Source organism: Tubulanus polymorphus, chromosome 8 (assembly GCF_964204645.1).
Source record: "Tubulanus polymorphus chromosome 8, tnTubPoly1.2, whole genome shotgun sequence".
NCBI lineage: Eukaryota > Metazoa > Nemertea > Palaeonemertea > Tubulaniformes > Tubulanidae > Tubulanus > Tubulanus polymorphus.
In genome coordinates this window covers 9,351,166-9,364,691 of record NC_134032.1, presented here as the reverse complement: position 1 = coordinate 9,364,691, position 13,526 = coordinate 9,351,166, and the positions used below count along the sequence as shown (strand labels likewise).

Below are 13,526 nucleotides of genomic sequence, written 5' to 3'. Positions count from 1 at the left end.
GAAATTGACAGTTGACTTAAACTTTGAGCAAGTGGCCTTTGTTTTGAGAAAATCTAAACCTGTAATTTTTGGTTGCAGTTGTTATCGGTTAATTTGTGTTTTCGACGAGAACAATAATTCAAACTTAAACGTTTCGAGATTTAACCGTTTCGTGGAACTGTGAATACGTATTGAAATCGAGTAATCGGTATGTTATGAATTTAGTATTTTTGTAACGCTAGGAAAAAGACGCCGATATGCAGAAAAAGCGCGAGAAATTCGTTCAATTGCAGCTGAAACGAAAAGAGGAACTGGAACGAAAACGCGTAAAACAAGAGGCAGACGCGCTGAAGAAGAGAGAATTGAGGAGGTGAGAATGAAATTCGAACGAATTCGATAGTTAATTCTTTTGGCGAAAATGAAAAATTGTGAAACATTTCACAAATTCTACAGGGTGGGTCACGCCACCGACCTAGAAAACCTGGAAAACTCAGGGAATCAGAAAACTTCAGGGAAATTGACAAATTTTATTAGAAAAATAAAAACCTGGAAAACTCCGATAATGCTATTAGCCCTTGTTTCTTTATCAGTACGTGATTCGATGAAAAGTGAATGAATTGTAACATTTTAAACCTAGAGATTTTTCTGATTCACTCGGGGAATGTGGTGTAATCGCATGCACAAGTTAGGGACAACTGGGGGGGATATTTAGATGGGTGGAAAGTGGCCCATTGGATGAATAAGAAGAAATGATTAAATTCAAAGATAAGAAATAGCATTGCAGGTGTCCATGTGGTGATTTTTCACCGTTAAAATGTTGACATCTCTGTAGTATGGTGGTATGTTCACTTTTATGAAGCTGTTATTTCCGTTAGGGAAAATTGAAAAATCACCCGCGAAATATTTGGGAAAAATGAGGGAATTTTGAATTTGCGTAACTGTGAAGACTTTGTCGTATTTTGATTTCTTCATCGGTCACTCAATAGTCTAAATTCAGCTCACAGCTGCAGAAGATGGCCTGAACCTATGGTCCAATTAATCTTCTTTCTCAAAATTTCGAGTATGTTTCTATTTTTTTGCAGGAAAAAAGAAGAGCAGGCCGAACAGAAAAAGGCTGAGGAGAAGGCGCGACGCGAGCAAATATATCAACAATACCTGCAGCGTAAGATGGCCGAAGACGAGGACGGGCCCGGCGCCAGCGAGGTCCCGCCGAAAACGAAGTTCAAATCAAAAAAGTCGGCGCGACCGCAATCGATGCCCCCTGGTGGCGGTTACAACGATAAATACTCGGTGCCGTCGTCAAACAGTTCACAGGAGGATCTACATCACCACACTCGTGGCACCTCACCCGATAGAGGTGAGTTTTCTAGAAAAAAAGAATTCTGTCGCATTTTGTAGAACAGATTCTTCTCGCATGTCGCGCTGCGCCCCCCGCACTTGCAGCAGGGCCCAGTTTTGTAGATGCGGTATCAGGGACGACGCATTTGAGGGATTTCCATGGGGTCCTTGAGGGATTTCCATGGAGTCCGGACACCTATGTTTTGTAGGGCCGCTCAAATTGTCCACTAAAGCCCAGTTTGTTGGTATCAAGGATGGATATAGGGGTTGTTCAAGGTGTTCCCAATACTCTTCGGATACAGGGAGGGCCCCTGATATCAATGGGGTTCAGACATATCCCCCTTACTTTGAAGTGCCACTCAAATGTTTACCACGACCATGTTATATAGACTTAGGCTATTAAGGATGAATCAAGCGCAATGTCCCTGGATACCCTATATATTTTGAAGGGCCCCGCAAAATTTCAGCCTAAAAAACGATTCCAGATTGACTGATGCAATTTGGGATTGCTAAGCGATTTTCTCCCCATACTGATAGGTTTGTACCGGTACCTGGTTTCCTCGGGGGACTAAACCTAAGCCTCGACTAGAATAAAACCAAGGACCTGAGCTTAAACTAATACCCAGTCTAAGTGAAAAACTGGGCCCTGAGCGTTGTACGGGGCCGTGTCAATTTTTGCATTTGTAGAATAAAAATAAAGCTTCAGATTTTTTGTTTTTCGCACATCTTAGCACAGAGATCACCTGCTCCTGTATGCCTCCGCTCCCCTCACAAACGGGACGGAGCATAGAAACGAATGCTCAAAAACATGCTTTAAGATGTGTTGGTTTTTGCCATATTTTCTATTTTTTTTTTTCTATTTTCTTCCGTAATTAGTAACGCAGATTCGCGCGGAATGCAGCGGTTTTCAAACTCATCGCCGGCGTATTAAAAGTCCGTCGGCTTCTAATCGCCAGCGATTTTCGTCCGATAGTCGTAAGTTCGCAACTCGCTCGCCCCCGGTCGGCTTTGCTTTTACACACCCCGTTCTCTCGATATCGTTTTAACCTCTCCGGATCCAGTTTCGTGAAACGGTCGAATTTTCGGTTCGATCACCCTGGAAAATTCACATGCCAGTACATATTCCATTCCACTGATTCTACCATTTACCTGAAATCCTGGGGCCGGATTTGTAGACTTTTATTATCTTTAACCCGGGGGGCTGATTCAAGTTAATTCATTTCGAGTTAACCCCCGGATTAAAGATGATATCAGTCTCTAAAACCGGCCAAGGATTTTCTGATTCACTCTGAAAATTTTGTGTAATCACATGAAAAAATCATGGAATTTGAAAATCAGTGGAAAGTGGCGCCACCCTGTTCTTGTTTTCAATGATACCAACAATTTGAACTTAACCATTTTAATATGAAAGTTTTTCATGAAACTGGACCCTAGACCTGATTCCACAGTTCTCGGATGATTTCGACTTCAGAATTAAAATTTCCGATCAGCCTAGTCAAATTTTCCTCGTTAACTGTGGAACTGGTTCCTGATTGCTGTTAACCTTGCTCCAATGGTTCTGTAGTCCGTGCGGACGTAAATCGAACGATCTCCTCGAAACTGGCGTTAATTTGGCCGAAGGACCAGAATAAACAAGCTGAGACCAGTTTTACCTTTAGTGTCGATATATTGCATTTACATACGCATAATCAGCTCAGACTGGTCTTCGATATCCGGGTCTCAAACAATACTCTCTCTAAAAAGACCAAAATGGGTGAAGAAACCGGTCTTAGACTGGTCTGATTTTACGTATTTCGGTCTGGACTGTGGAACCAGTTACCGGACCAGTTCCACAATATTGCGCTTTCATATTAGAATTCAAGTTTAAAATAATGGCAGCTAACTTAATTTTAGTTTCAATTTGAATTTCACAATCCCCGAGTCAAAAATCTAACCGCACAACCGTGGAACTGGACCGTGTTTTGAAATTTAACTATTTTCAAGGCTTTCTCTTTTTCTTATTCAGGCTCAGATTACTTCTTGGTTTTGAATTTAACTGCACTGATTTAACAATTCTGCGTTGATTATTTACAATATTTTCATCCACTTAGGGATGTAGTCCCATACGGCTGTTGCATTCACTTTTCATCCGTCAATGCAAATGGGTCAATGGATTCTTTTGATATTTGGTTATACGTACCCTTGACGCATCTGTAGCCCAAAAACTGTTACATGTATTTGATTGGATTCTTAGCGGTTTAAGTCGGGGAAAACAATGTGCAAGTCGGGAATAGCGAGAAAGCAGGTCAAATGAAAGTGGCAATCCTGTATCTTTTTGAATTATGTGCGCGAGTATTCTTTCGGCTTGAGTTCTAAAGATACCCGAGTGCCAAGCAGGACACGTTCGCTGGTTGCTGGCCACAATATCGATTTTTGGGGCGCACGTTTTGGACGATGTGTTTATAGCCGGAGAGAATGTGTAGTTTTACAAAATGATTTCGTCGCGTGACATTCAAACTACAGCAAATGAATTACTATCCATTCATTTATGTTATACAGGAAACTTCAGTAGAATCGTCCAAACTATATAAAGTAAAATCTGCGAATTAGATTGAATTTACTCTAATCAATTCTAAGGGACGTTAAACACGGTTGATAAAAGTTTTCGCAATAGTTTATGAGATGAACTCGCATTGGATGAATGAGAAATGGTGAAATACGAAAACACAGTTTGTTCTGTTTAATAAAATCTACAACTGCCGGAGGCATTTCCTAAATATAAACTTGCGCGAAAGGCTCGATTCTAATTTCAATTTGCTCTTCATCCAGGCACAATACGAAAGCGTATTCGATACAGAATAGTCTCCGAGATACCGCTGATGAATATGTCCGATAACGTTTCTAGTATCGGTACCACGACGAGTGACCCGATCCTGCAACTCGACCTGTGTCAGAGAATTCGAAGTCGCCGTGCGCCTGTTATAACGTTGAAATCGAATGTTTTCATGTACTTAGGATGTTACCTGCCGGCGTCAGTGCTCGGCATAATATTCAACGCGTTCACGCTGTTCGTTCTGAGACGATTCAAATCTGATGTCTATTTCCTCATTAAAATTCTTGCTATAAACGATCTTTTGTTCATGATCGCTACGTTCATTCTGTATCCGCTGAGAGTTGCGTACATTTACCCAATTTTAGGGGATATTTTGTTCCGCATAGATGACTGGACTTACGGGCGGATTTTTATTTCAATTTCACTGCCGTTTTTCTACATGTTTCAGATGACGCGTAACTGGTACTGCTCAGTCTCGAGCGGTTAATCGTCGTATTGCTTCCGATTAAATCTCGTAAAATTCTCAAAAAAGCGATCTCAAAATATGCGATATTATTTATTTCATTGCTTGCTTTTTCAGGGCATTTTTGTCAATTTTTACCCAGAAGACATCTTGAATACCTGAACTGTCCCGACCATTGGCCGTACATTACACGGCGTACAAAAGTGAAAATCTTGTACGCCGGTATTAAAATCGCGCGTTGGATTTACGATATTTCTGGGAGGTTTTTATTCCTGTACCTTACCGTCGCGTTTCCGCTGTGCATTTTGGTATTCGTCAATCTGATTCTCATTTCGGTGACGTTTTACCGCCGGGTTACTCGACGTTCGCAGCTCGGCGTAACCGACGAATCGTCGAGAAGGGAAATGAGGGTTCTAAAGATGGTGTTATCAGTAGTTATGGTGTTTCTTATTTGCGAAGGTTTGGGTTTCGTAGATCGTTTGCGAAGTATGGTTGGTTTCACCATAAAATCCGTGCTTGATTTTCGAAAAATCGCTTTGGCATTTTCTATCGTTGATTCTTCGGTAAATTTCATCATATATTGCGCGACGAATAGCAAATTCAGAAAGATGTCCGTTGATACTTTAAGTAAAGCCTGTTGTAGATGATTTTCGTGATGAATTGCCGGTATATATGTCGAGGTGAAGTGAATACTTAATTTAGCGAGTTATGAAACAGCGTGGCCCCGAAAACCTGGAAATCTCAAAATCTCAAACTCAAGCTTAAACTGCAAATAACCCTCTTTAACCTCTGTGAAAATTGGAAATATAGCTTTAAGAGATACTTAGATATTTTAAAATTAATAAATATTGCGGTTTCTTTTACGCACGGTTAAGATATGCGGTCCTTGGTTTCACATCGTCACTGTTCTCAATTGTTGCGTTCAAAAATTCCAAGAATCGCCAGCAAATATCTGCATTTCATTTCCTTTAAAATATGCTGTATAACTTAAGTCCGAGCAAGGGGCTGCAGAACTATATGATATTCAATCTAAACAACTTATGTTTTTAAAATGAGCGCAAATTATCGCAACAATGGGGACCTCGAGGGACCGCCACAAAATGGCGCCTAGAAACTGGAAACTTCTTTATTACATCCAATTTGGGTAAATGGCGTATGGGTGGAGACTGCTGATATCGAATACGATACATCGAAAATTTTATCGCTAAATACACGTATTGGTTAAAGTCTTACCCTATAAGAGAGGTTGCCCCTTGTGGGGGTCAAACACTAGGCCTAGTTCAGGACAAGTACTGTGACTTCTTATGAATATAAAGAAGTCAGCAACAGTGCAGTATAACAAGTGTTAATGAATTCAGATGTATTGAGGTGTCTGTTAAGCAGTTAGATATGTAATGGCATCACACATGTAATTTGTGTCTTATCTGCTTCTACCGGCCTAATAGCTTAACTCCTTTTATGCTTTCACTATTAGGAAAAATATTTCAATTTTTTTTGTCTCGTTTTCGTTTTAGAACATAAATTCTAAGGTCACTGGTGTGATTCAATATTTAATATTTTTTCCACCTGCTCAGAGTTTTCAATGAGAGCCAGGTCCCAGTGTTGCTCTTCTTGAAATTTAGATGTCATTCTATGTATAGACGGCAGGTGCAAGCAATATGATGAAAAATATTGCATTGTTTATTTTGTTCCATTCTTCAACGAGAGGTTCTGCCCCAGTCTCCTCTGGACTTAAGCTGTGAGTGCTACACCAACTCTGAAATACCTTAAATAGCGTCTCGGGATTCACAAAAAAAAACCCAAAAGGGTTATGAGGGGGACACCCCGTCATACACCATCGGCTTCGACCCGCTTGCTGACTGACACACCTGTATGGAATGCAGGCCTTTGGCCTAATCTTCTTTGCCTGCGGCCAATTATGGTACCCTGCAGGGCCCGGTTTTATACTGTTATTAACTTAAACCTTGGGGCTAAATTCATTTTCAACTCCGTTTACGCCTGGGTTAAATGTAATACCAGTCAATAAAACCGGGCGCTGTTTTTCGAAGGTACTTAACTTATCAATTTCTTATTGAAAACACTGACTGCTCCTTGACTTGGATTCAGCTATCTAGGGATAATATGGTATTTCCATATACCCGTTTATTGGTACCTATGCATATTTTGTAATCACAATCGATTGCTGAATTGTAGCTCGTCATATGTCCTACGATTTCTTCACTGTAAAAAAAGATTCACTGGGCTTCTTGGAATATTGAAATTGTCAGAGACTGTCGAGCATTTCTCCGCGTGGGCATGGTTTTCCCACACGTCTATTTTTGACTAACATTTCTTGAACGTTTCAGTAACTAAAAACACTTTTTAACCGTTGCGCCAGTGAACTTGGCTCTAGTCATCGACGCCGGTCCGATTTAATATAGAAATGTTAACCGAAAGGAAGGGCGACTCATCAAAGATCCACCAGGCACCGCTAGTAAACTTTAACGCAGCGCTCTCGCAGTTGGCAACAGATTATCGGCAATATTTTCGATGATGCTTTTTCCGCGAGCATTGAGGATACCTTTTTTCGCCATTTGATAAATTTTTTAGACTTAAAGGAATCATGAAAAACACTTACTAAGAATAGAAACCGGCAACCTGTCTAGAAAATCGGTTATCGCAACTGTAGGAAGGCGCTGTACAAAACACAAGATTAGTAGCGACGCCAAGCAGATTTTTGAGGAATCGGAAATTCCTTCGGTTAACATTTCGATGGATTTAATGACAAACATTTTGATCGTTTCCAAAAAAAATATCGTCTTCTTTATTTCACGGGTTGTCATTTTTTTTTTCCAGAATCGAAGCGTCGGACCGATAACTACAGCGGCGGCGACGGTTCGAACGCGGCCGCCACGTCTCAGGAATATTCCGGGCCGAAATTATTCGTGAAGCCGCGGTCGAAATCGAACCGCAACGTGATCATCAACGCGATCAGCCACGTGTGCCTCGCCGGCAGCGTCAACAACGAGACGAAAAATCGAACGATCGACGTAAGTATGCTCGGAATCCCCCTATGACGTCATCGAATTAATTCTACAGATTCTCTCAGACCCTACTAGACTCCTTCATCATCACTCTACGACATCGAATTACAGCCTCTTCTAGAAAAGATGACTGCTTTCATGAATCCCCCTATGACATCATCAGGTTAATTCTTTAGGTTCTGCTCGTAGACTCTACTTGACACCTATATCCCTCTACAACACCAATTACTCCTAGGCCTAGACACTTCTAAAAAAGATGGCCGCTGCTATGAATGAATTACCCTATGACATCATGACATAACTCCTACAGTCACTTCTAGAAACGCTTTCAGAAAAGATGGCTGCCTTCATAGGTTTCCCTGTGACATCGTGAAATTACTCCTATTGACTTATTCAGGAAAATATGACTGCCTCCATAAATCCCCCTATGGCATTATAAAAAATCCCTGTAGACAATTCTAGAAAAGATGGCTGCCTTCATAAGTCCCCCTATGACATCATAGATTTACTCCTATAAACCCTTTCAGAAATGATGGCTGCCCTGTGTAAATCTCCTTATGACATCATGAAATACCACAATAAACTGTTTCGGAAAAGATGGCTGCCTCGATTATTCCCCCTATGACATCATCGCATCTGTATATCTATTTGTAGGATATCAGTAAGAGCGAAGCGAATCACTTTTTGATTCTATTCCGCGACAGCGGGTGTCAGTACCGCGCCGTTTACACGTACAATCCAGAAACCGAGGACATGTTCAAACTGACGGGCAACGGACCTAAAGCCCTCAGCGAAAAAATGATGGAACGATTTTACAAGTAAGCAGCATAGCAATAATACGTGGCAGGGCCAGTTTTGAGGCCTATTGCCGGTCGCAGAAAAGTTGGTTTATAGATAACCAGCGGATGAATACTGTACTAACGATGAACTTTTCATTGTTCCCACAGAACAGGCACATTGGGAAAAACTTGAGAATTTTGAAATGATAATAATTCCCAGTGTGGAAATATTTGGGAACTTGAGATTTATACCTCAAATCAGGGAAACATTTAGACAATTCACTTACATTTCACGTATTGCACTATCCAAGGGCAATTTTCTTTTGCGATGTCCTTAGAAAATCAACTTTATCAACTAGTCACTATTAAAATGTTGACTGTAGTAGTATGATGATACTATCTGTTCATTTTTATGAAGGCCCCATTTTCCATTTGGGAAAATTGAAAAATCACCCATGAAATACAGGAAAAACCTGGAAATTTTTGATTCGCATAACTTTGGGAACCATGACTTTTAAATTATCACTATGTCAACTATTCACTTGTTTACTCTAACCAACTTTTTAGCAACTGCATCCCCTGACTAAGAAAAATGGAAGTTGATTTCAGTCGTAGGCATGTAAACAGGTTTAAGAAATCGAGGTCTCATTTTCGATCTGATTTATTTAAGTTTTCTGTTTTCAGATATAATTCCGGAAGCAAGTCCTTTTCCGTGATTTCCTCTACGAAACACATGTCCGTCAGTATCGACGCGGTGACGATATCCAACCATTATTGGCAGTCGAAAAAGTCAGGCGCGGCCGCGGCCAACCGAAGGCCTTCGCAACAACGGTAGTCGTTGCCTAGTGACTTTGAAAACAATAAAGGACGTGTGGTTTCTTTTGGTGAAAAGGCCTCGTTACTTGGTCTCGATTATTACTCGGAGTCTCAAGATCAGAGTCAGTACGAAAAATGACGGTTTTTCAGGGAGTCATTTGCGCAGTTCGATTGTTAATTCAATTTGACTCCTGATTGAATTTGACTTTTTCTTATTGTTGAAGTCAGTACCAGATATCGAAAATATGCTTATCGTCGGAGTCATTTCTACTTATCAATTTAGGGTTAAAATTTGACTCCGAATTGACTACTGACTATACGCGATTTCTTATTGGAGTCGTTTCCGCTGTTCGTTCGTGTGTCGAATTTGACTCCTGACTAAAATTGTAAAATACGACTCCAGATTGACGTCCCGTCGTCTATGCGAGAGCTGTGTGTGTGATATTAGCTTCAATTCTCAATCGAGGCTTTTCAAGTTTTTGATTTGCGTGCCAGTCGCCTTCATTACATTTTCAGGAAGCCCTTGAGCCAGGGAAGGGTCGGCCCGATTCTGCCCGGTACCGGGGTATAGATCCGGCAGTAGAATCGATGACGCGGTCTTTGATGGTCTCGAAAAATTGTTAATGCGTGATTTTAAAATGGTTATACAGCGATTATAGTTAATTGTTGTCTCTCTTTTAATGTACTCCTCACATGAACTTAACTGCTGTGTAAATTGTAGATTGAAATCGTCAATAATTACCGGGGTCTCGCGCGGTTCAACGGTTGTCCGTTGACTTTGACTCTTGAAGTTTCAAATGATTAACCCTGACTATTTAATACCCTAAAGTGCTGGAGATAATTTCAAAGTTTTTAGAATTCCTCCCCCAGTGCGTTGAATAACGGGTATATACCGCTATAGTGCGGCTACACAGCGGTGCGGTGTATCGTTAAGAGATAAGAACATTTCCGAATGTTTTTGTACCCCCTCGTAAATAATCAAAACGAGTTCATTTACGAAGAACTCTTTAGTCAAAGTTCGTTCATTTACGATTACTTTGAAACCCTAAAAGAGTCAGATTTTCACTCTCAACTGTTGAACCGGGTCCCGGGTATCGGATCAGAGCAGAAGCCTTTGTTGGAATAAGCGGCGAACACTCTGAGACTATTTGGCATGAAGCAGGCTCGAGTCAAATTTGGCATGTGCGTAAACAAAACAAAGTGAGTCTCTTCTAGAACCGGTTACAATTCATACGCAATAATTTGACAGGTGCTAAAATTTGGCTCGGGCCTGGTCCAACGTTTTCGGACAGATGCGGGCCCATTTGACACCTGTATGAACGGTTGTCCCGGGCCTTATTTGACCCGTGCCGAAAACGCTTGTGTAATCGCGGCTATGATCTCGATGAATTAGATGTTGTTGTCATGACGCCATTCCGTTCAAAACTGGCTAAAACGAAAAATTACGCCCTGGACCCGGTTACGTCGAAAGGTTATCGTCTTAAATCGGCGTCATTTCTTCGTCGATTCAGTCCTCCGTCAACCGATTTAAGGGTCGGTCCTTTCGGCGGAGCTGGGCCTTCGGGGGGGTTCGCTGTCTGCCTATCTATCTTTAATTACAAATATTCCTCTCACGACTAAATATGTGATGTGTAAAAAGATAAGAATATTTTGAAATCGGTGTCGTGTTGTGTATTTCACATGGTTTTCACTTGTTTCCGGAATTTGGATTCGAATCCGGTCGAAATCCGGCGTAGAAAAGGTTTATAATTCTTTCCTCTGTTCGAGAAATATTTTCTCGTCGTTGATTTCTAATAGCTTAATATTTGAGGTACGATGAAATAAATGTAATTGGTTATCAAATAACTACTATTTAGAAGAAGTAGCGAATTAATTGATATTTCTAACCAGTAAATGACGATGTTGATTGCGAATTTTTCAATTGATTATTAGCTTAATTAATCGGTAACTTGTTGCGATAACAATTACCGGTAGTAATGAAGTTGATTGGTTGAAGCTCTGCGAATTCCTAGTGCCAGTTGCTCAAATACTGGCTTATGTCGACCGTCAGATAAATAGCGTGATGAAAATGCTGTTTTTAAATTGTCACTATGTCTCTTATCCACCGGTTGGCTTTAACCAATTTTTGAGGATATATTTGAAGGAATCTGAAAAAAAAGATTAAGTTTTGAGTGTGGAGGTGTTACGACTTGAGTACCCAGTTCCACAGTTGTGGGTTGAGTGAAATAGGTTCATTTTTCATCATTTCGAATCCGGAGTTGATTCCTGAGCAGGTTTCGATCGGCCTCCTCTGATTCTGGATTACCCGACCAGGGGCCGGTTACTCAAAATTCGATTAGAGTTACCCTGTGGATAGTTGACATGGTGACAATCAAAAAGTGACAATTTAAAGTTCATTGTTACAACGGTATTTATCCGCCGGTTATCTTTAACCTACGAGCAATCATCTCAAATTGAGATGATTACTCGTAGCTTTAACCAACTTTGAGCAACTGCAGCCACTGTACCCTTCTAGCGCTCTTCTGTGAACCTGATAAAAAGTGGCCTGTGTAATCCGGAATCCATATCCCTAAACCAGATTGATAACATACAATTCTGCCTTTACTTACGACCGTGCCAATTGCACAATTGTGAGTTACATACAATCTTACCGCGTCAGGTTTAACGAAAAAACCTATGTACGTGAAATGATTAAGATTCTGGAAACTACTCTGGAACCGGGTCCTTGCGCTCGAAGTCATACTGAATATATATATATATGTATTAAACAAAGTTAATCTCTAACCAGGTCTGAATAAGAAAAAGTCTCTCGTGAATTTGTTTACTTTTGACCTACCCTCTCAGTCTCTCTCTCTCTCTCAAAAAGCCATTTGTCATTTTCATAAAACTATAACATCATTATCATATGACTATTATTTAATAATATGATTATTATCAGTGTCGATATTAATCTTTTTTATTATCGAAGAAATATCAGAATATTTTGATCTCGATTTTTAGTTGTTTTGAAAAAACTATATAGCAAAATGTAATTTATTATCATTAATATCAAATATTATCATTAGGATGGATATTTGTTTGCGTTATTTGAGGGTACTTAAACTTGAGGAAAACTTGTTTGTTATGTAAAAATTTGTGTTTATTCTTTGTGATACGAAATGTTATTAGTTTTTTTTTCATATATGTAAAAATCACTTTTGATGTATCCTAGCAGAGCTGCGTGGCTTGGCGAGAAATGTTTGGCTTAAAAAAAAATGAAAAAATGTGAGCTTCGAGATCCTTGTAATAGCTAGTTGCCGCTAGATGGCGGCTTTATAATGACTTAAGGGCGCTTAGTCAAATCGATCTGCAATCAACGTGAACTTGGCACGCTTTAGTTAATGAACTTGCGTACCCACTCCCGCAGTTTTGGGTTAACCCTTTCAGTGCTGACTAATTAATGCCCGAAAGTGCTGGAGAGATGATTTGAAAGTTCCACCACTGTGTGTTGTTTAAATGGGCACACCACTACAGTACGTCTACACTGCGGTGCGGTGTATTGTTAGTTACTAATATTTCACTATGTTTATCGAAGTGCAGCCATCTTTCAATAGGTAAAACCTACCGGTAATTACATGGATACACATGCGACGCGGTGTACTAACGAAGTCCACCACCGAGTAATACATCGCACTGCAGTGTAGATACACTGAAAGGGGTGAATTCTTCTTCGTACTCAGTTCCGGAGTTGTGAGAGCTGAATTTGACCGGACCCAGTTGCACAATTGTGCAAGCTTAGTTCGACTGGATCCAGTTCCGCAATTGCGCCGGTGTAACTCTCGGACCCAATTCATCCGTTGTGAGTTGTTGCATTTGGCAGGGCCAGTTTATTTGTTTCTAGAGATAGGAGCCAGCAACAAAAAGCTGTGCGGAACTGGATTTACCCGGGAATAAATAGTTGTGGCTTTGGCTTCGCATTTAACTGCAAAAATCCTGCTCGGTGTATTAAAAGGCGTGTTCCCAGTCCGAGGATTATATAGGTCAGTACCTTATTTCCCCGTGGCAGCCCAGATGTATAAATCCTACCTTTCCTCGCCTGCGTTAACAGATATAGCCTCCTTCACTCGACCTCTTCTATTGTCATATCAACAAAAAATATATTAACTATGAAAAAAACGATAGAAATATATTGTTATAATATGATTATCTGATATATGTGTATGTAGCGAAGCCTGTATCAAATATTGAATATTATTGGCTATTTATTAATGATTGAATTAATAATTGATTAATTGAATGAAATATTCTTTGCTTTATTTGTGCTGATGTTTATGTAC

At 40.3% G+C, this 13,526-nt stretch overlaps 1 protein-coding gene across 1 annotated transcript in view; it reads left to right on the top strand.

The window, feature by feature from the left end:
• LOC141909927 (calmodulin-regulated spectrin-associated protein 1-like) overlaps positions 1 to 13,526 on the top strand; it is a 42,274-nt gene extending 28,748 nt beyond the window's left edge. Inside the window, exons 14-19 of the mRNA XM_074800607.1 lie at positions 222 to 349; positions 1,062 to 1,336; positions 2,194 to 2,292; positions 7,428 to 7,621; positions 8,270 to 8,433; positions 9,079 to 13,526. Coding sequence (XP_074656708.1) covers positions 222 to 349; positions 1,062 to 1,336; positions 2,194 to 2,292; positions 7,428 to 7,621; positions 8,270 to 8,433; positions 9,079 to 9,229 — 1,011 coding nt within the window. The 3' untranslated portion in view covers positions 9,230 to 13,526. The remainder of the gene's footprint in view (positions 1 to 221; positions 350 to 1,061; positions 1,337 to 2,193; positions 2,293 to 7,427; positions 7,622 to 8,269; positions 8,434 to 9,078) is intronic.